Source organism: Lissotriton helveticus, chromosome 1_1 (assembly GCF_964261635.1).
Source record: "Lissotriton helveticus chromosome 1_1, aLisHel1.1, whole genome shotgun sequence".
NCBI classification, from domain to species: Eukaryota; Metazoa; Chordata; class Amphibia; order Caudata; family Salamandridae; genus Lissotriton; species Lissotriton helveticus.
In genome coordinates this window covers 1,042,209,115-1,042,233,299 of record NC_136057.1, presented here as the reverse complement: position 1 = coordinate 1,042,233,299, position 24,185 = coordinate 1,042,209,115, and the positions used below count along the sequence as shown (strand labels likewise).

General features: G+C 47.4%; 2 protein-coding genes across 2 annotated transcripts in view; one reads left to right on the top strand and one right to left on the bottom strand.

The window, feature by feature from the left end:
- Positions 1 to 14,628, bottom strand: part of NCAPH2 (non-SMC condensin II complex subunit H2) — a 391,747-nt gene extending 377,119 nt beyond the window's left edge. The window contains exon 1 of the mRNA XM_078677885.1: positions 14,162 to 14,628. The gene's annotated coding sequence lies outside the window, so the exon portion shown is untranslated. The remainder of the gene's footprint in view (positions 1 to 14,161) is intronic.
- A 127-nt stretch (positions 14,629 to 14,755) lies between these two features.
- LMF2 (lipase maturation factor 2) overlaps positions 14,756 to 24,185 on the top strand; it is a 144,759-nt gene continuing 135,329 nt past the window's right edge. Inside the window, exon 1 of the mRNA XM_078677880.1 lies at positions 14,756 to 15,136. Coding sequence (XP_078534006.1) covers positions 15,043 to 15,136 — 94 coding nt within the window. The 5' untranslated portion in view covers positions 14,756 to 15,042. The remainder of the gene's footprint in view (positions 15,137 to 24,185) is intronic.

The window sequence follows — 24,185 nt, the reverse complement described above, 5'->3', positions numbered from 1 at the left end:
ATAAGAGCCAATGTCATTTACAATGCCAATACTTCAAACTCTGGCAAATGCGAGACATTTGTGCCATTCGCACTTTAGCTGTATACATCGGAAGCTAAAGCACAGATGCCGCAATTGCTTAAAAAGTAAAGAAAGAGAAAAAAATGTCTATTTGGTTTCTTTTTAAGCAATCGCTGCACTCTCACTTTAGCTTACTAAGTTTACAGCTTAAGCGCGACATTGCGGATTCATTCCCAGGAGAGAGGGGGTGCCTGGTCGTTTTATGGGCACTCATGATGGAACTTTAAGTTCTGTCTTCTTTGCAACAACGTCAAAGAAAAGTAAGTGTAAAATGATGGTTCGCACCAACCTTGGACCGCGAGAGATGTATTCACGGCGCCTGGGAGACCAATAATAAACCGGCTTTCCTCAATTGTTTAAGGGAGGAGGCGCGACGTCAGGGCCCCTCCTTGGATGCCTGGAGCAGTGGGGGGAGCACACTTGCAGTTTTCGGAGTCCTTGGCCGGGGGTGGGGAGGTAAGGGGGGCAGCAGGATCTGAGGGTTGGGTTTCCAGAACGCAGAGGTCAAAATCCTAGTTTGTGGCTCGAAACTTGGGCCATAGCCATAGAGGACTGGAAAGCACCCTGTGGATGGGGGAGGAGGCTAAAAATGCTCACAGGGGCGGTGTGTTTTTAGTGCTGCCTGGAAGTGCAGGAAAAGGGAGGGGGGAGCAGTTGTCGCTTCAAGGTCGAACCTGAGGAGGTGAAGAATGGGAGAGGCGAGGGGAAGAGGGACTGGCTATAGAGAAGGGAAGACAAGCAGGGGCAGACTCCCCCAACCCCTTCCTCGTTTCACGTTGGGAGGCAAATTCATGGTAATGAAGGGGGTTCAACACTGAAGCTGCCTCTTACGTCGAAGGCGGACTGCCTCTTACGCTAATAAATAAACAAGGGTGAGCTACACCAGGGAAGTGCACTGAATATGGAGGGTAGGGGCAAACTATCACTGTGACTAGTGACTTAATGATGACATGCACAATGCTGGTGTCTCATCTGCGAGGTGCAAAGCAACATGAACTTGCAGTCTGACAGCAAGAGGCCAAGATTTTACTCCACCCTGTCTCTAGGTTGGTCTAGGTCCACCAGTGGATGACACCCCATCATGTACACTGACTGGTGCAGCACTTGTGAGACGTCACTGGCCACGCCATGGCTGCTGCCAGGAAGCAGGGAGTCAGAGACGGACACTGATCTTCGGGCCTGTGATGAGCAAGGCTGCAGCTTACGGCTCAAGTGGCCCCGTGAATGGAGTGAGAGACGAGATACGATTTTGGATGTTGTGTGAACTGTGGATAAAACTGTCACCCGCCCACGGTTTTCTTGTTGTCCATGTGTGAAATGGTCTGGGCAGTGCGACTGAGGAAGGAGGATACGAGGTGGGAGCCGAAGAGAGGAAGGAAGGTGTTATGTGGGTGTCGAGGGAAGTGGGGGAAGGCAGACAGATTGGTGAGAGAGAAATAAAGAGCAAACCAGTAAAATTGTTTAATATGTACATCAGAGAAGCGCTGCGTAGGCAGGCTGTGACAAAGGTGAAATAATCTAGATTTTAAAAGAAGCCGGAGAAAAAGCCTGCGCCCTTCCAGCAGTACCAGAAGCAGAATCCTGTGAATGGAGGCGACGCTTGATGTACCAATCCGCTCTTTACTGCAACTGCACCTCAGAAAGTTCCTGACAGGCCTTCAAGGATTGTGTGTGCTGACTGTATGGGCTACAACTGACAAAGGACATCCCGGCCCAGCGGTCAGCTCGGCCGAGACGGACAATCGTTTGCATCCCACGTCTGGCCGCTAAAGTTTACCGAAGGCGGGCAGGGGCGTGCATTCTCCAGGAGCCCTCGGCCGCTGAAGTTTACCGAAGTTGGAAAGGGACGCGTGCATTCTCCAGGTGCCCTCGGACGATAAAGTTTACCGAAGGCGGGCAGGGGCAGCAGCTACATGCTGTGACAGGAGCGCGTGAACAAAGGTCTTAGGGCAACAATCCTGGGAGTTGTGTACGCACGCGTGCTAACAATGAGTCAGAGTGTGGGAGGCGGGCAGGTGGTGGCGTGCGACGTACTTTGAGCCTGAGGCTGCTCAGTGGTGGGGGAGAAGGAGGGGCAGGTGTGAGAGACAGGAAAAGCAGATGGCCACAAAGGAATGCAGGAAAGATTGAGGCCAAGCGCGATGTCTGGTGGAGTTCAAAGGGATGGGCTGAAACGGAGCGCATTCCAATGAAGTCTGGTGCGAGGCTTGGGGGGAGGGGGAGCAGGCATATGGGGTGTGAGTGAGGCCAAGCCCGTGCCTGGGGAAGCTTCATGCTCCAGTACACAACATGCATTGTGAGAAATCCGCTTGGTCAAGAGAGTTTGTTCTAACACAATAGGTTTCGAGTAATACATTACTCGACCTAAAAAGAGAACCCCAAATCACAGAATGGCTGAAAGCCATGGACGGCCTCAACGGCAATATTACCCTGGCTGACTCTGTAAAATTGCTGGTAATCACCCTCGATCCAAAACCAGAAATGGTCAAGCACATCAAAATTTCTGCAAAAAGCTCCTTCCTCAACCTGAAACTACTCAACAAAATAAAACCCTACATTCCATTCCGCCCAAGGACCTCAAGCAAGCTACTCAAGCACTAGTGCTGTCCAGACTAGACTACGGTAATGTAGCCCTCACAGGTACGGCTAAATGCCACTTAGCTCCCTTTCAGAACAACACTCAATGCAGCAGCCAGAATGATCACAGGAGCAAGGAAATACGATCACATATCACCCGCACTCAAAGAGCTAAAATGGCTCCCAGTCGAAATGCGTGCCAATTTCAGAACTGCTTGCCTCAGGCACAAAGCCCTGCACACTGGGAAACCTGACTACCTGGCCTCCAAACTTAAGAAGGCCGGTCTGACTAGGACCCTCAGGAGTTCCAATACGCTTCTCCTCATCCCGCCGAAAACCCGTAAACAAAAAACCACAGCCCGCTCCATTTCTGGAAGTGCTCCCAAAATCTGGAATTCCATCCCAGTCCACATCAGACCTACCCCATCCTTTCCAAAATTTAAAATGCAGCTCAAAGACCTCTTTCTCAATCGTCTGCCCCATATCGATAGCTGCTGATGAAGCACACAATTTAACATAGTGTGTGTGGCTGTAGTACAAATATTGGTTACAACTCACTTTAAGAAGCACTGCAAAGGTGAGAAACTTCATGTAGAGGAGCATAATACTAATTTGGATAAAGTGCATGGGTGAAAATATGAATATTTTCACTTGCATTAAAAGCCAGCAATTACAACTTGCATAATTCACTTCATGAATTTATACTTGTGGTGAGAAGCCATCAAAAAGGATTAAACACTTGCTGGGTACTACTGTAAAGAGTCACAAGCTGTGTTCTCATAAATGATACAACAATAAACGCATTTAGCTTATATTTTGTTCTAGAGAATAGTTATTTACAAATTGTACTAGAGTAGTAAAGGCTAGTGGTGGATGGTCATTTGTACAACTGCCACTTGAGCATGGCACCCAGATGCTACTAGCATCAGTCTTTCCTCAAAAATCCTACAGTGAAACTGGTAGAGTTCAGAACCCTCATTCATAATTCAACATGGCCAGTCTTCGTTGGACCTACATAACTGAACAATCACTCCAGCGACCAAACCAGCAAGCTTTGGGCTCCACAGATAAATGTACTGAATAGGGACGTACTGTCTTAATGCTTGCTTTCCCCTGTAGTTCTTCTTGGGCAGTGTTCGGAGGGCACACCAGGTCCAAGATTAGAATTTCACCTGCACAGTGGCAGGAAAACGTGTGCGAAGTCACTTGCCATTAACAGCAGAGGCATGCCTTGATCAGCTCCTCAATTACTGCATGTGGCAGAGCTACAGGCAGTAGAACCATGCCTCCACTGCAACAATTAACAAAATTATCCCTCACTTGCCAAGGCAGCAGAGCTAGACCTCACCTTTGTCAGTGCAATGCCATTATTAGTTCAGTTTACTGATCTCTTACTACGTGCAGAAAGCAAGGCTTTCCCTTCCAAGTCAGACGGCAGAGCTGTCCTTCACCTAACACAGACAGCGGAGCCATTCACCACAGGTGACAGACAGTAGAGCTATGCTTTACTCCAACTTCAATGACATGCCCTGTGACTAATTCATACCTGTCCAATTAGCAGTCCACTATGCCTATCTACATCTATTCAGCTATCTACAGGATAACATATACAAAATACAGGTGAGCATCTACAGAGCAAACACGGCTCTAGCCAACACATATGGAGCTCCATAAGACTCGACCTCCACAGCTGGGTGAAACGACCAGGTAAAACCACAATCACAGACATGAGAATGTAATTAGTGATTACAAAGCTGTACAAATCCTAAAAGTATTGTACGAAACCTTGGTGTGCTTAAGAAGTAACACCCAAGAACAGGAAAAATACACAAGTACAGGGAGACGGGGGCAAGGCAGACTACCAGCATAGCCCTGGGCTGAGAATAACACACCTACAGTGACTTAATGTGGTCTGTCTAAACAGCAAAAAAAAACGTACTTTCTAGGATTACAAAGATTAGAAAAACAGCAATTTCTTATAATAATCACCTCAAACAAGCAATAATTCAATCAGCCACGGATTCTCTATACAAACATTCTTACACTAAGAAAATACAGTTGCATTCTGTACAACACAAAAGGTATACAAAACATTAAGCAGACAAAATAAATTACACAGTTGGCACGAGTTAGCCATAGGTTCAAATGTCCCACACTCCAATTGTAATAAACCAACAGAGACAGCTATAAAAACACCTCATCATCCCATGGGTTGTGCCAAAAGGTTGCAATGATACACTCCTTTGGCACTCAACGACACACAAAAAAAACACACACAAAAAAACAAAAAAAAGAAATCAAATATCCAACAAAACATGGATTTCACTATATTGCTTGCCCTAAAGACAACTGTCTCTGGGTAAACCCACAACAGCAGACACATCTACAAGAAAAAAACATTAGAATCCAAATAATTGACACAGTGAGGGGGCTGTGAAAGAAAAAAATGTTCACAACTTTGACAAGGATGTGGGTGCAAGCACGAGAAACCCTAATAAACCTACACTAGACCTCGATACCCTTGCCAACTACAGGTCTGATCACTCACCTACTATTTATCAGTAAGATCAATGAAAATGCAGTCTATGTTCAACTCGAAGATCACATCAATGCCGACCATCTCCTACATGACTACCAGAAATGCTTCAGGTCACACTGAGGCATTGAAACGGACACCTTACACAATGCCCTCTTGAACACAGATTAAGATGACCCTTGCCTCCTGATGTTGCTGGACCTCTCAGCTGCTTTCAGTACATTCAACCATCCCATCCTCATGCACTTCTGAGTAGAGAATGGGATTCATCTGCAATGCCCTTGACTGATTATCCACCTTCCTTTACAGAAGACACTAGTTTGTTAACATGGGCCCCTCCAAGTCACAAAAGATCCCCATCACAAGTGGAGTCCCTCAGGGTTTCATACTGTCTCCCGTTATTTACAACCTTTACATGGAGCCACTTGGTGCTCTATATACAGATAATAGCATCAAGGTTCACCAACAAGCGGATGAATCCCAACTCTACTTGAAAGCGTCCCTTGCTTCAGACATCCAACGACTTAAACACTACTTGCATATCATCCAGACTTGGATGGCCAGCCCCTACTTGAAGGTCAACCCAACCAAAGCAGAATTCCTATTATTTGCCAAGAACAAACAAGATACAGTACTAACCTGCCTCACTGAATAGACTGTGACTGCTACTAATCCAATCTCTCGCTGAATGCGTAGTAATGGATTCACCCTGGACACCAACCTCAAGAAACAGATTGTCAATAAAGAAAGATGACCTGGTACCTGTTCTCTCTTCTAAAGACAGTGGAACTATTGCTTCCAGAAAGAAACTTCAGAAATGCTGTTCAAGCCTTGTACTCTTGCATCTGGATGTTGGTAATGCCATACTCCATGGCCTACCAGAGGAGAGGATCTTCACTCAACTGGGGGAGGGCCTCCTTTGGGGGCCTGGAGTGATCCTGGGGTGGTGCGCCAATCTATGGCCAAAAGAAGCATTATGCTGATAGCAATGCTTGGTTTTAAGCGGTGGGGGGAAATGAGCGGGAGTAAGCCACCTTGTAATGGGCCATCACTAGCTTCTTTTGTCATTTATATCCTAGCTGGGAAAAATGGTAACAGAATGTAACTGCAATGTTTAAATATGTCTTGTGTTTAAATAGGTTGAGATATATAATCATTGCAAGTTAAACAGAATAATTGTGAAAAATCTGAGGGGGGCCCCCGATTCATTTTATTTCTTTACTGGGGGCGCAGCATTAAAAATTTTGAAGACCACTGCCTTAGGGGCATCCCATTCACCACAGCACGTCTAATACAGGGCCTGAGGAAATATGATCACATCAATCACACCCTAATGGAACTCCATTGCCTCCCCTTGTCAGCCCGCACCATCTTCAGAACCACCTAGCTGCATCATTTACAAAATCATCACAACCAGATCCCCTGCTTATCTTGCAGACATGCTATCAATCTCTTGCGGTTCTCAAACACCATCAGCCAGGACGCCATCAGACTGCATACCAAGAAGCGTAAAAAAGAAAAAAACAAGACACCAGGTCTTTTCCATCTATGCACCCAGAATCTGGAACAACATCCTTGTATCCACCAGGACAGCCCTAACACTGCTCCAATTTAAAACAAGCATTTACAATGCAATAGGTCTCGCAGCATTAAAGTTTGAGCTATTGGCATTGTATATTACAATGTGTTGCATTAATTTTTTATCAAACTCTGAATTGTTGTATAAAGATGATTTGTAAACTGTCAAATGTTGCTGAATAGTAAGCAACGTTGTGAATAATATGGTTTGCTAGTCATCCTTGGGTACCAGAGTACTTCACTTGAGGCAGAGGTATTATCTTTAGACTACAGGTGCCGGTGCCGCTTGAGCTAGAAACAGGGCCAGCAACTCGCTACTCTGCACTCGCTACTCTGCACTCGCTACTCACTACTCTGCACCCACTACTCTGCACCCACTACTCACTCTGCACTCACTACTCTGCACCCACTACTCACTCTGCACCCACTACTCTGCACCCACTACTCTGCACCCACTACTCTGCACCCACTACTCTGCACCCACTACTCTGCACCCACTACTCTGCACCCACTACTCTGCACCCACTACTCTGCACCCACTACTCTGCACTCACTACTCTGCACTCACTACTCTGCACTCACTACTCTGCACTCACTACTCTGCACTCACTACTCTGCACCCACTACTCTGCACCCACTACTCTGCACCCACTACTCTGCACCCACTACTCTGCACCCACTACTCACTCCTCTGCACTCACTACTCTGCACCCACTACTCACTCCTCTGCACCCACTCCTCTGCACCCACTCCTCTGCACTCACTACTCTGCACCCACTACTCACTCCTCTGCACCCACTCCTCTGCACTCACTACTCTGCACCCACTCCTCTGCACCCACTCCTCTGCACCCACTCCTCTGCACCCACTCCTCTGCACCCACTCCTCTGCACCCACTCCTCTGCACCCACTCCTCTGCACCCACTCCTCTGCACCCACTCCTCTGCACCCACTCCTCTGCACCCACTCCTCTGCACCCACTCCTCTGCACCCACTACTCTGCACTCACTACTCTGCACTCACTACTCTGCACTCACTACTCTGCACTCACTACTCTGCACTCACTACTCTGCACTCACTACTCTGCACTCACTACTCTGCACTCACTACTCTGCACTCACTACTCTGCACTCACTACTCTGCACTCACTACTCTGCACTCACTACTCTGCACTCACTACTCTGCACTCACTACTCTGCACTCACTACTCTGCACCCACTACTCTGCACCCACTACTCTGCACCCACTACTCACTCCTCTGCACCCACTCCTCTGCACCCACTCCTCTGCACTCACTACTCTGCACCCACTACTCACTCCTCTGCACCCACTCCTCTGCACCCACTACTCTGCACCCACTACTCTGCACTCACTACTCTGCACCCACTACTCACTCCTCTGCACCCACTCCTCTGCACCCACTACTCTGCACCCACTACTCTGCACACTCACTACTCTGCACACTCACTACTCTGCACACTCACTACTCTGCACACTCACTACTCTGCACACTCACTACTCTGCACACTCACTACTCTGCACACTCACTACTCTGCACACTCACTCTGCACTCACTACTCTGCACACTCACTACTCTGCACACTCACTACTCTGCACACTCACTACTCACTACTCTGCACACTCACTACTCAGTACTCTGCACACTCACTCTGCACTCACTACTCTACTCACTACTCTGCACCCACTCCTCTGCACCCACTCCTCTGCACTCACTACTCTGCACACTCACTACTCTGCACACTCACTACTCTGCACACTCACTACTCTGCACACTCACTACTCTGCACACTCACTACTCTGCACACTCACTCTGCACTCACTACTCTGCACACTCACTACTCTGCACACTCACTACTCTGCACACTCACTACTCACTACTCTGCACACTCACTACTCAGTACTCTGCACACTCACTCTGCACTCACTACTCTACTCACTACTCTGCACCCACTACTCTGCACTCACTACTCTGCACTCACTACTCTGCACTCACTACTCTGCACTCACTACTCTGCACTCACTACTCTGCACTCACTACTCTGCACTCACTACTCTGCACTCACTACTCTGCACTCACTACTCTGCACACTCACTACTCTGCACACTCACTACTCTGCACACTCACTACTCTGCACACTCACTACTCTGCACACTCACTACTCTGCACACTCACTACTCTGCACACTCACTACTCTGCACACTCACTACTCTGCACACTCACTCTGCACCCACTACTCACTCCTCTGCACCCACTCCTCTGCACCCACTCCTCTGCACCCACTACTCTGCACCCACTACTCTGCACCCACTACTCTGCACCCACTACTCTGCACTCACTACTCTGCACTCACTACTCTGCACTCACTACTCTGCACCCACTACTCTGCACACTCACTACTCTGCACACTCACTACTCTGCACACTCACTACTCTGCACACTCACTACTCTGCACACTCACTACTCTGCACACTCACTACTCTGCACACTCACTACTCTGCACACTCACTCCTCAGCACACTCACTCCTCAGCACACTCACTCCTCAGCACACTCACTCCTCAGCACACACACTCCTCAGCACACACACTCCTCAGCACACACACTCACTCTGCACTCACTACTCTGCACTCACTACTCTGCACTCACTACTCTGCACTCACTACTCTGCACTCACTACTCTGCACTCACTACTCTGCACTCACTACTCTGCACTCACTACTCTGCACTCACTACTCTGCACCCACTACTCTGCACCCACTACTCTGCACCCACTACTCTGCACCCACTACTCTGCACCCACTACTCTGCACCCACTACTCTGCACCCACTACTCTGCACACTCACTACTCTGCACCCACTCCTCTGCACCCACTCCTCTGCACTCACTACTCACTACTCTGCACACTCACTCTGCACTCACTACTCTGCACACTCACTACTCTGCACACTCACTACTCTGCACACTCACTACTCTGCACACTCACTACTCACTACTCTGCACACTCACTACTCAGTACTCTGCACACTCACTCTGCACTCACTACTCTACTCACTACTCTGCACCCACTACTCTGCACCCACTACTCTGCACCCACTACTCTGCACCCACTACTCTGCACACTCACTACTCACTACTCTGCACACTCACTCTGCACTCACTACTCTGCACACTCACTCTGCACTCACTACTCTGCACACTCACTCTGCACTCACTACTCTACTCACTACTCTGCACCCACTACTCACTACTCTGCACCCACTACTCTGCACCCACTACTCACTACTCTGCACTCACTACTCTGCACACTCACTACTCTGCACTCACTACTCACTACTCTGCACACTCACTCTGCACTCACTACTCTGCACACTCACTCTGCACTCACTACTCTGCACACTCACTCTGCACTCACTACTCTGCACACTCACTCTGCACTCACTACTCTACTCACTACTCTGCACCCACTACTCACTACTCTGCACCCACTACTCTGCACCCACTACTCTGCACCCACTACTCTGCACCCACTACTCTGCACCCACTACTCTGCACCCACTACTCTGCACCCACTACTCTGCACCCACTACTCTGCACCCACTACTCTGCACCCACTACTCTGCACCCACTACTCTGCACCCACTACTCTGCACCCACTACTCTGCACCCACTACTCTGCACTCACTACTCTGCACTCACTACTCTGCACTCACTACTCTGCACTCACTACTCTGCACACTCACTACTCTGCACACTCACTACTCTGCACACTCACTACTCTGCACACTCACTACTCTGCACACTCACTACTCTGCACACTCACTACTCTGCACTCACTACTCTGCACTCACTACTCTGCACACTCACTCTGCACTCACTACTCACTACTCTGCACACTCACTACTCTGCACACTCACTACTCTGCACACTCACTACTCTGCACACTCACTACTCTGCACACTCACTACTCTGCACACTCACTACTCTGCACACTCACTACTCTGCACACTCACTACTCTGCACACTCACTACTCTGCACACTCACTACTCTGCACACTCACTACTCTGCACACTCACTACTCTGCACACTCACTACTCTGCACACTCACTACTCTGCACACTCACTCTGCACTCACTACTCACTACTCTGCACTCACTACTCTGCACTCACTACTCTGCACTCACTACTCTGCACTCACTACTCACTACTCTGCACTCACTACTCTGCACTCACTACTCTGCACTCACTACTCTGCACACTCACTACTCTGCACACTCACTACTCTGCACACTCACTACTCTGCACACTCACTACTCTGCACACTCACTACTCTGCACACTCACTACTCTGCACACACTACTCTGCACACTCACTACTCTGCACACTCACTACTCTGCACACTCACTACTCTGCACACTCACTACTCTGCACACTCACTCTGCACTCACTACTCACTACTCTGCACTCACTACTCTGCACTCACTACTCTGCACACTCACTACTCTGCACACTCACTACTCTGCACACTCACTACTCTGCACACTCACTACTCTGCACTCACTACTCTGCACTCACTACTCTGCACTCACTACTCTGCACTCACTACTCTGCACTCACTACTCTGCACTCACTACTCTGCACTCACTACTCTGCACTCACTACTCTGCACTCACTACTCTGCACTCACTACTCTGCACTCACTACTCTGCACTCACTACTCTGCACTCACTACTCTGCACACTCACTACTCTGCACACTCACTACTCTGCACACTCACTACTCTGCACACTCACTACTCTGCACACTCACTACTCTGCACACTCACTACTCTGCACACTCACTACTCTGCACACTCACTCTGCACTCACTACTCTGCACTCACTACTCTGCACTCACTACTCTGCACACTCACTCTGCACTCACTACTCTGCACACTCACTCTGCACTCACTACTCACTACTCTGCACACTCACTCTGCACTCACTACTCTGCACTCACTACTCTGCACTCACTACTCTGCACTCACTACTCTGCACTCACTACTCTGCACTCACTACTCACTACTCTGCACTCACTACTCTGCACTCACTACTCACTACTCTGCACTCACTACTCTGCACTCACTACTCTGCACACTCACTACTCACTACTTTGCACTCACTGCACACTCACAGCAGCATTGAAAAACAAGGGTTTGCCATTATCGAAATAGTTCACTGCAATAACCTACTTTTCTTAGCCTTTGACGTGTACTTTACTAAGAACCGGCATGTTAATAAATATATAAATACGTGTGACGGCAAGAAAGCAGCATTGAAAAACAAGGGTTTGCCATTATTGAAATAGTTCACTGCAATAACCTACTTTTCTTAGACTTTGACATGTACTTTACTAAGAACCGGCATGTTAATAAATATATAAATACGTGCGACAGCAATAAAGCAGCATTGAAAAACAAGGGTTTGCCATTATTGAAATAGTTCACTGTAATAACCTACTTTTCTTAGCCTTTGACATGTACTTTACTAAGAACCGGCACGTTAATAAATATATAAATACGTGCGACGGCAATAAAGCAGCATTGAAAAACAAATAACTCTTACTGCCCCCGGAATTCCGCCGCGGCCGCACCGGAAGTCAGGCAAGGTCACCTGTGACGGGGGCGGGGCCGCGTCCGGACCGGAAGAGGAGGCAGGCGGAGGAAATGAGTCGAGCGGCCCGGGGCTCCTGTGAGCGGTGGAGAGCCCTGGGGCCGACAACAGGATGTTGCGCACGTGTTGCGGGGCTCCCTTGACCAAGAGGGAACCCCGGGAAAGGAGCCGCAGCGTCAACGCTGTGGAGGGGGCACGAGGCACATGCCCGCTGCCTGCCCGGCCGTGCTGAGAGCAGAGTCCCCCAGATTGCCACAGTAAGTTGAAAAAGAGGGGGGGGGGGGAGGCGGTGCACTCGTGTGTGTGTGTATGCGTGGGGGGGTCTGTATGGATGTGCATGCGTGTGTTTGTGTTTCTGTGTATGCGCATGCGCGTGTTGTGTGTTGTGTGTTAGCTTCGCGCAGCGCTCGTACTTGTGCGCGTGCCAGTTTCGAATTGCCTGCGCGCGGCCAGGATTGTCTCCTGGAAAGCAGACACGGCAACAAAAGGTTCTCGGCGAGAACGTGCTTCCGCGCGCTTAGCCGAGACCTAAAAAGAGTTACCTCTTTAATACATCACAATGCATCAACCATCTATAACTCTGCTTCCTCTATTACTCCCCGGCTTTAAGCTTGCCTTTGGTCAGTTCCACGCTCCGCTGCCTTTTGGATAGGTTTGCGCTACCGAAATACCATGTACATACATACCTACATACCAAATCAACATTTACTCTTCTTTGAAAAGGGCAACATCCTAAAGCCGAATTTTATTTTAAAATAAGGAGCTCTGTCTACCATGATCTCACAAACAGCAATATATTATAAGGATAAAGTCACTTCACATGGACACCTCTACACCCCGTTTAGTAACCTGTGCTCCATGCAATCGCCGGTCCCTTGATGTTACACCTGAATCTACATACCGCATCAATACCCGGGCAATGAACAATTGGGATTACACTCTACCAAATCTCTGTGAGCGCTTACTCTTCCACGAGCAATTCTTGTAAATGAGAAAAGAACCCATCTGTGTATTTCCCGTACAACTATGGACTGCACTTACAGTTACTTTCATAGTCTGTAGACCTCTCAACTGTCCATCAAAGTCTTCGGGTAGCTCTATGCTTTAGCTAACATTTCCTACACACAAAGGCGACGCCGGTAAATTGGCAATGTTGTTGACATGTTGACTTCCACTGCACACCGGAGGAATGCTTCCTGTACCACAAGTTGATGATCAAATGTATCTTTCAAATCATTCCTTCTAATTACTCAGGAGAAAGTTGGGGCTTTCGAATGTCTCAATGGGGCTGAAGATTTCCTCCTGGTCACATGTATGATGACACTCGTGACTTTAGTTACAAAAGTGCATTTTAAGCATGGATATAGACATTTAAAGATTCTTTAGATTAAAACAGGTTTTCGAAGAAACAACATTTAACTGGGAGCAGCATCTGCTCGTCAGTCTGCCACTCATCTGTCAACCCAACAGAAGGACTCGACATTCTAGTTTACCTCCCCAACATCAGCTGAACAGTATGTGTCCAGATCAACATGAATGTAAATACAGTTTACCAAATGCCTACTTTCATCACTTACACATTCATTACCTCAGTAGCTCCCACCTCATATGTATTCACTTTACTTAAACTCTAATTGCAAACATTAGTGTCCACGTCAAAACTATCTCCCGCCCTGTACGTTAGTAAATGGTTTAATATTAAACTCTATTAGTTATTACGCACCACCTTTGGTTCTCACCTGAGGGATCAATTTCTGTCCGGTGTGAACAGGATCTGCTGTAGTTCGTCGTCGGATCCCGATCTAAGAGTAGTTTCCGATTTATAACTATACGCACGTTCTGCAGGGCTTTAATCACGAAAACCTATATCAGCGTTTCCTGCAACTGATCGTCTCGGTCCCCTTCTGGTCTTCAACTCTTGGCTTCTGAAACCTTTCCGTAACTGGCATTGGATCTCCCTGGGTGACTCCTTTCCCCTCCTAATGTACAACGGTTCCACCGCCTCAAAGATCTAACCAATTCCGACTTCGGGAGTTCGTTTCGTTGCCCCCCAATCCCTGTTGTTTGCCAAGTTTCCCCTAAAGCCCCGAAGACCGCTTGGTCTTTGGTCCAGTTGTCATTTTCAATCTAAAAGCCGCCATTTTTGTTTTTCCCGCTCGCTCGAATGATCAAACGTCAACAGTGCGGGACAAGAGATACTGTCTGTGGTGGCGCGCGTGTGATGACCTCGAGTATAGCGCCCAGCGAATCTCCGCCATCTTGTGTGTGGCGGATTGAAGCAAACTAATGGGTTAAAAACTAAGAAGAGTACAGCTTGTATTACGTGGTTCGCTATGTGACGTTTTGAACTTTAACACCACATCGTACAATGCATTGCTGGCCCCACGTTCTAAGTGGCAACATGTATTACTGAAGGAGTTCCGTTCCACTGTGTTTTTGCTTGAGTCCTTCTTCTCCCTTCTAAGGGGCGATGGCCACGCCCCTAGAGCGTGCGCGCGTTCCATAGAAGAACTGCTGTAACCCACCACGTCTTTCCTGCTGCCGAATCCCAGCGTGGCGCGTTGGCTGTCCTGAAGGCGAGGAGTTTGTGTTTCTGAGCCCCCTGCACCTACTCCCTACCATGGCGGACACCCGGCTCCCCCGGCGAATGTTTTTAGTCGCACTTGCCGGCATCTATTTATGTGCTTTCGTGTCGCTCTATGTGCAGGTCCCTGGTGAGTAGCACGTACGACAATGGCTACGTACGAGATCACTAGTCGTAAGGGCATAGAGTGTGTAGACAGTTGTAAGGAGAGGAAAGGGAGGCTGAGAGGGCAAAGTATTCCGTTTGCCAATTGGTGAAACTCACGCTTTATGTAGCAAATCTGTGCATAGTCACATCAATAAATGCTTGTTTTGGGACAGTTGGTGTCACACCCATTCGTGGAATTAAGTAGAGGGAGCAGATGGGCAATGTTCGGAAAGGGTAACGTGTGGGTGCGAATGAAGTGGCGGAACCCTGGAATGGAGGGGTAGAACCAGGGAGCAAAAGCCAAGAGAAAGGCCAACTAGATAAGGATGGACTGCAAGTATAAACTAATGGTGTGCAAAGTGTATTTTGCAGCCTTTGTAAACATCTATAGAACGTTTTGCTTAGTGTTTTTTTGGGGTGTGAGGTTTATCGCACTCCATTGAAATATTTACTTTTTCCACCAATTTAAGTTATGTTTTCGCGTGTAGTGCTAATACAGTTTCCGTGATATTTGGACTCCTTTGTTGGGGAGCTGTAAAAAAACAACAGTTGTATCTTATGTGTGTGTGAGATTAGTAGAGAGTATGCAATCTATCCGGTTAGATTTAGTATTAAGGTAAATTGCGTTTGATATTAGGAGATGATTGTAGAGTTTTTACTTTTATGCGTCACTGGAGAAGTACATAGGGTTTTCCTCTATTGGATATGATCAATAGTCCTTTGCTCGTTTGGAGTAGATGTTCATCTATGCGTAACCGTTTTCAGTGGGTGAATGACTGTGTAACGCGCTGATTGTGAAAATATGTTGTATCACAGCCATGTTTACCAAACATTTAGCAATAAGTGAACTGAACTTTTTGCTTTTTATGCAGTTGTCTCCGCGAACTGGTATCTCGTTGATTGCCACCCAGGTCAGGCCAGTGTTCGAGGGCTTGTGTGACTAGTTAAGTAGATTAGCAATGCTTGTAGCAAGTCAAGTTGCTGCCCTTGAAGAAACGGGAACAACGTACTGCTTGCTTACTGGCTTGCCAAGTTCTTTCGTTTATAGCGCAGCTGTGTGTTTGCGTAAGATTGATTGGGGACTTGTCGATAGCTGTTCTGGAAAGCAACTCTACCCATTGCTTGTTTCCATTGGATTTTTGCAGCTTAGTAGTCTGTCCTACTAGCCCGCCCCACATGATACATTGCATACTTACCATGTTTCTGATTAACTCCTTTTATCCCTCCAAAAGTGCTTGTTTTAAACCATTTCATCTACGGCCTTCACTATATTCCTGTGTGCATATTTCATTTCTTACCTTTAATACCACCATCATTTTAAAACCTTAAACTACACTTTTAATACGTTTTCAGTGTTGCTTCCCGTACCTCATGTTGTTTCCCCGCCCTCAGTGATTCAGCCATCTGTGTTCACTCCCCCCCTCCCCTTGTTACTCACCTGGGATCGGTAAATAAAAAGAAAAACATCTGTCATTTTGTAGACCTGCACATGCTTGGGACGCACGCCAGCAGAACAACACATCCTACTGTGTAGCCTCCTTCCTGTTTATTAGCTATGCTGTACAGCTTTATTAATGCTCTCTGTGCACGATGGCTGAAACTATTTGCAAAGCTAATGGGTTCGAAAGGCGAGGCCTACTGGCTTTTGAAATGTTTGTTTATGTAGGCCCTTACTTTCAGGTTATTGAAGCAATCGGTCAAGGCTTGCTGTTGACAGGTGGTGTGGAACAGAACAACTAGGAATCACTGCAGTAAATGTAATGACCAAGTAGTTTGATTCTTCTGTAAATATACGACTTCACTTATTGAGCAAATATGTTTAGTAATGTTAGGAAGTTGTAACGTGCTCTGGACAGCCACTCACATATACACACACTTGTACTTCTCGTGCTCACCTCTTGCGCAGTTCCCATATGTTCATTCGCACATGTTCTTACACTAGTCACTCTTACACTACTCTCGCTTCACGTACTCCTAATTAACACATCACTACCCACACCATCCTGACATTTCCTCACTCCTCCGCCTCTGCCATATGTTCAAACACTCTTCTCTTGATACCTGTCAACTGTCTATTTTGAGTGTCACGTTTCATTAGCTATCGCTGCCTCTCGTCATAGTGCTGAAGCGGAGTGTGGTACACGTAGTGTAAAACAGAGGTCTCCAAAGTCTGTCCCGGTGGGCCACATCTATGCCAGATTTTTTTGCATATCCCCATTTATTTAAATGTCGTTTTCTTAAAAATCTTGCCCTCCAGGACCGACTTTGTAGAACGCTGGTGTATATCGGACACAGGCAGGCACCAATACCGGTCATGGAGCAATTGCAGCTCTGACTGTCAGGCTTGCTTTAACTTTCCAGTCCAAGCCTAAGCTCTCTGTGCTGCATTTCAGTGCCCTTATCGTGACCTTTAGGAGTTGTACAAAAAAGGAGCAGTATGGAGGGATCAATCGCTCGTTTATTTTAATCAAGGTACCACCAATTACCCTGATATTTTCAGTATTTCAAAAATATAACTTTTATAATTCAAAGAAGAACACATATTATTCAGCGGGACAAAGAATCAATCAATCAATCAGGTCATTTATAGAGCGCACTACTCACCCGTAGGGTCTCAAGGCGCTGGTTTGGGGGGTGGGGTGCCGTTACTGCTCGAACAGCCAGGTCTTGAGCTTCTTCCTGAAGGAGAGGTGGTCTTGGGTCAGGCGCAGGTCGGTTGGGAGTGAGTTCCAGGTCTTGGCGGCCAGGTAGGAGAAGGACCTTCCTCCTGTTGTCGCTCTTCGGATGCGGGGGACGGCGGCGAGGGCGTGGCTGGTTGATCTGAGGAGGCGTTTGGGGGTGTAGAAGTTGATCCGGTTGTTGAGGTAGCTTGGGCCTTGGTCGTGTAGGGCTTTGTGTGCATGGGTGAGGAGACGGAAGGTGAGAATCAATTACTTGGAACAAGGACATCAGACATAATATACGTATAACATAAAAAGACACAAATCATTGTGGCAACATCAATATAATACATATACACAATATATACAACATGTACAGATACTAATGCACACTCCTAAGTCCGAGTGATGCACACTGAGGTCGTCCTCTTAGCGCCAGAGGTATCATACCGCAATCTTATTAACTAGTGTGCACATATATTCTTAAGGAATTATAATTTAAAAAAATTGGGGCTCCTCAAAAATCTGACGCGGTCACGTTTCAGCCCGCAAATCCTTTAAGGCCTCTTCAGGACAAGGGTCAAAATATCTGATATTATTATAAACTCTCAAACACTCAGAGTTCTAAAAGCCGGTAGTGTGCTTCACACTCTAAACCACCATGACTCATAAATAATCCGGGAGTACAACCCCCCCCCCGTATTTACCTGGGGAGAGAAAAAAGCTGGTACCCGCATATTCAATACGTACGTGAATTACAATTATTTGACAAATGATAGGCAAGTATAATAGACACAACGTATGATGCAAAACGGAATTATGTATTGAATTGAATTTCAGAAAAGATAATAACAATACCAAACAAATATATATACAAGATGGAGTGGAACAGAGCTCAAGTGAGTGGTAGGTGTGCAAGAACAGTGTAATAAAGACAATGAGGACAACAATGATTGTCAAGTACCCTGCAGTAGCAACAATTATTGTAAACATTGTACATGTATATTAACCCAAGATCCTGTTGGTACAGTCCATGGGCTTTGGTGTAATTTACATTAAGTATGTGGGAAATTACTTTTTTCCTCCCCCTTACATTTGCTACTACTTGTTTGAATGCCCCTAAGGACCTGCTGTTTTTTTCCACTTATATGTTCGCACAGGTTGCTAGATTTGAGCTCCCCAAATCTTTTAGTATACTCTAGGTGTAGCAGGCACCACTACGAGGGAGTGTGCCTGAAAACCTCCAAGGGAGGCAAGCTTTGAAAGCGCCCAGTTAGCGCTATGGCACACCCTTCAGGCAGTTCACACTCAACCACTGAACTCCCAGCAGTCCATGTAAAGTTCACACTCTCTTAGAGGCATTTCAGAGAACGAAGGCAGACCTTGCTGCCCCTGAGGGATTAGGACGGTGAGAACATATCTCCCTGCTGATGTAAATTGAGCAAAACTGTCCAGAACTGGAGGAAGTTAAATGTTCCCCCCTCTTTTCCTGTGGCCAATAGCATACTGGGGTGAACTCAAACGCAGCCCAATCATTTAAGATCACTGCTCTCCTTTTCATTATTTAAGAACTCCACAATGATAAAAGATTTGCAATTAGTGCACTGTATTTGAGGCATTGGAACTTTAAGGTTCTTGTCCATTTTTTGACTTGGAAGAAAAAAACAGACAGACTCCTAGAACTCAAAATTAGTAACACGCAAATCATCAACACTCTTTCTATGCATGAGCCATGGTCAAACCTGCTGGTCTCTCACCTCATGGCTTTTACAGTATGTAGTTTTCTTGTCTAGGTTGCAGTCAGTTTTTTTTCTTCTTCTCTCTCTTCTTTAACCATTTGCCCTTTCAGCTTACACCACATTATCCGCCCACACTTTTGTGACTGCTCGCCAGCCTTACCCGCTCCTCTTTCACACTGTTACAAATCTCTGAAGCGCCATGAAATCAGAAATTTGAGTATTTTCCTCAGAAGTCCATGTGGAACTGGATCTGTTGTACTAATTATGTCTAAGCCCCTGATTTTTCCAGCGAAGCCCCTCGACTATCCCAGACCCCGACTGCTTCACCCAAGTGCCCCAGAGAGGTACAGTAAAATTGTTGATGTTCCTACTGTAGCCTGAAAACATGACCTCTCCCTATGTAGTCCCTATAGTCCACACCACCTGTCTGGAGGATCCCTGGGCTTGGGGCACCCGTGGCCCTACCCAGCAGTAGCATTGTCGACCATTCATATCATCTGTACAGCATTTTATTTTCGGTTAGTTTAAGAGCATAACCACTAACTGAATTGGATTTCCAGACTCAACCAACACCGTCTTTAGCTGTTTTTCATGTTATCCAAGGAACGTGTCCAGCTATGAAAATGTGCTTCCGAAAACTTTGTGGAGAGTGGGTCAAATGTCAGGCGCTGATATCTTCACTGACTGTTCCTCAGCCATTCTGAGTTACCAGTGCAGACTTTTGTCTGAAAGTCCCATTTTAACATGAGAGTTACCATGTGACTGACTCTTTCCCAGTCCAACTGACAGTTGAATTGAATTAAGTTCAAACCAGATAGCTGCCTAGATCTTCACAAGCAAGGGTGCACCTAGTAATATCGAATATGGCCATAGAACCAGGGACAGAGGCGGAAGAATGTGAGAATTCCCAGAATCCTTGCTACTGGCTAAACCTACTAGCCTAACCAGATTCCCAGACCTGAGGCGGAAAGCCGGGTTCTGGAGGTACGCTATTTTTAAATTGTATAATTGAAAATTGTATAAACTGCTTTTTAAATTGTTGATTTTAAGAACTCTTAAAAAGCTTACCTACTCATTTCACCGCCCTCCCACCACGCAGCCGATTGAGCGCTGCTGCGGTAATTGTTTGGTTGTTCTCACTCAGCGGCCACCATCGCAGGCGTGCTCGCTAGCCACGCCCCCTTGAGGCCACGCCCCCTTGAGGCCACGCCCCCCCCCCCATTTGCCTTATCATGTGCCTTGGCAGGAAGCGCAGCGGACGAGCGCAGCGGGAGCGCCTAAGGCAAGCCCGTCTGCGCCCGTCCGGGACGGGACCAGGGACCAGGGACCAGGCATAATGAAGTACTCATTAGGTACTCCCCCCTAGAGTTGCACTCTCTCCACAACCCCGCTCTTCAATCCCTCGACCCAACCACTCTCGCCCGCCTCGAGGCAAGCAACATTCTCTCTCACCATCACTCACAGGAATCGGCTCCTATCTCTTCTTTATACCCTAAAAATAGTAAGCCCTCCCCTAAACCCAATTCCCGGACCCTCCGCTGTCTCTATCTTAATACCAGATCCCTGGTCAAACACCAACTAGATGTATTCCTGCTCCTGAAAGCGGATAGCCCTGACATACTTTTTGTCACTGAGACATGGCTCACTACCGACTCTCTGCCAGATATGCTCTCGGCTACACCATCAGATTACTACATCCTGTCTGCCAATAGAAAATCAGGAAAAGTCGGAGGAGGTGTTGCCGCTATCATTCACAAAGACCTCATGTTTACCATCTTACCTCCTCTAGACTTACCAGATACGGATAACCTAGTCATCAAATCCGACACTGAGACTGGCACCATGGTGTTAGCATTGATATACCGGCCACCTACATCTATGCCTTCCTTTCCTACTTCCTTGTCTGAGCAAATAGCAGGTCTAGTCGTTGACTATGACAAGGTCATGGTCATAGGAGATTTCAATTATTGGTACAACAACCCGGAAGCTGGGCCTCACGCCACAGAACTTTTTGAACTCCTCTCCAATTTAAACCTCCACCAACATGTCTTGATCTCCACCCATGAAAAAGGACATATCCTAGACCACATCTGGTCTCGCAACATTCCCACCTCTTGCCCTACGGCCTCACCATGCATATGGTCTGACCACTACTTACTGCAGTTCTCTATTACCATTCAGGGCCACCTCAACAACCAAGCACCCCTGGGAGGGTTGGCCAGGAAATGGAGATCTCCAAGATTTCCTCTCCACCCTGACCAACTCCATCCCTACCCAGGGCCCAGACATCAATCTGATGGACAAAGCACATACCGAATGGCTTTCCTCTGCATGCAATGAACATGCTCCCCTCACCAAGTTCTCCCGCGCCCGTCGCATGGACGCCCACAAATGGTTTTCTGCTGACCTAAAGAAGCAGAAATTAGAACTCCGTCAACTAGAAAGGAAGTGGAGACACGGCTACCACGCCACAGACAGAGCACTATACAAGACAGCCCGCAAAAATTACAACGACTCTATCCTATCTGCCAAAGCCTCCTTCTTTTCCGATAAAATCTCTAACGCCAAAAACAAATCACGGGAAATCTTCAGAGTCGTCAACGACTTATGCAATGACGCCAGAACCTCTCCCTCTCAACCCGCCTCACAGGCAATGTGCAACCTGCTTAACGACTTCTTCAAGGAGAAAATTGACATCATAAAAAACAGCATCCAAACCAACCATGCTGTAACAGACGACCCGGATATCTGTAGAAACCCTAACACTCTTCAGGACATCCCCCCCCCCCCCCCATCCAACCACCCAAATTACTGGAGCTAATGAACCGAGTAAAATCGGGTTCACCCAACGATCCTTGTCCCCCGCATATTCTGAAAGAAGTCTATGCTGCACTCCCCCAGGGCATACTCCCTATTCGGAACACCTCCCTTTCACGAGGAATAGTACCCGATTCCTTCAAAAATGCCACCCTGGTCCCTCTCATCAAGAAACCAGGCGCCGATCCCACCAACCTCTCCAACTACCGCCCCATTTCCCTTCTCCCTTACGGTGCTAAGCTACTGGAAGCTCACGTAACCAGCTGCTTATCCAATTTCATCGAAACATCTGATTATCTGGAACCCAACCAAGCGGGATTCCGCCAGGCACATTCCACCGAGGCGGTGATCCTCGCCGTGCAGAACACCCTAAGGACCAATGCCGATAGTGGAATCCATCAGGCCCTCGTACTGCTCGACCTCTCGGCCGCGTTCGACACGGTGGACCACACCATACTTTTACACCGTGTCGAACAAGCCGGCCTCAGCGGCCCGGCTCTCTCTTGGATTAAGTCATTTCTGACGGACAGATTCCAGGCTGTAAAGCTCCCACACTCCCAACCACTTGTGGTGTCCCACAGGGCTCCTCACTGTCCCCCCTCCTTTTTAATCTTTATCTCGAACCCCTACTGCACTCCCTGAAAGACAGAAAGGTCATCATATTCAACTACGCGGACGATCTGCAGCTGGTATTTCCCCTCAACTCTGTGGAAAAGTAAATTTTGCCATGTTCTGTGTCCCTACGTGTCATCCATCATATGTTATGTGTGCATGACCAATATGCATATGTTATTCCCCATGTCCGATTCAAGACGCAATTACAGTTGTGTCCACCTCTGGTATGTCATTCCCCAGTCCTCATGAGTAATATGAGTATCAGGCCTATGTAAAGTTACGTTGCCACGTTTCTCAGTATGTACGTTATTTCATTATAAAGTCCCCGTTTCCAGGCCTCAACAGGGCCCGGACATCAGATTCAGCTCCTGTCTCCTGAAGCCTCGCTGAGGAGCGATACAGCCCCCACCTGTATCCTCGACCTTTCACTTACTTCCTGCCTCGCAGTGCCCGGTGCAGCTTGGCTCAGTCTCTGAGTCTGCCAAGACTATGTTATGATTCCAGTTATCAGCTCAGCCCTCCTTCTCTGCATTCCTAAGCTACTGAACTGCATCAATAGTTTCCGTCATTGTCTAGCCTATTCGGCTCCATGTTAAGAGAAATACTGTATTTAATGGTCATTTAATATTCTTCATCACGCACTACATGTAGAATAAATGCATGCTCTAGTCTTAGAGTCAGTTAGCTTTTCCCCTCATGACTTCTAGTTTATATCAACATGTTCTCTAAACATCAGATACTAGATAGGGTTTAGGTACATGTCGCTCCGACCCTCCAGACTTTAGTCTCTGCTCCTAGCACAGAGTTCATAGCCCCCAGCTTCTCCTAGTAACACGTCATTGCCAGTTTGCGCGCACCACCAGGTTAGAGGTCCCGGCTCCTTAGGTAGCCCCCTCCAATGTTTCCGCCCATTTCATGACATATTCTATTACGTCTGCACCACATGTCTATGTATACGCCCAGTTACACCTTCTTTTTACTCTTATCTTTCGCGACTGCTACGCGTCACGCCTTCTGCTCCACCCACTGCTACGCCTACTGCAATGTAATGCTATGTGTTTGCGCTATGTATATATGCTCGTGTATTGTCATTAAAAGTTAGCGCGCTCATCCCAGACCCAGCCCCAGCAGCTGCTGGGCCCTGTCATCCTATTCCTATGCAGGTTGTCCTGTTCCTGTCCTTATGCTGTATTAAACCTGC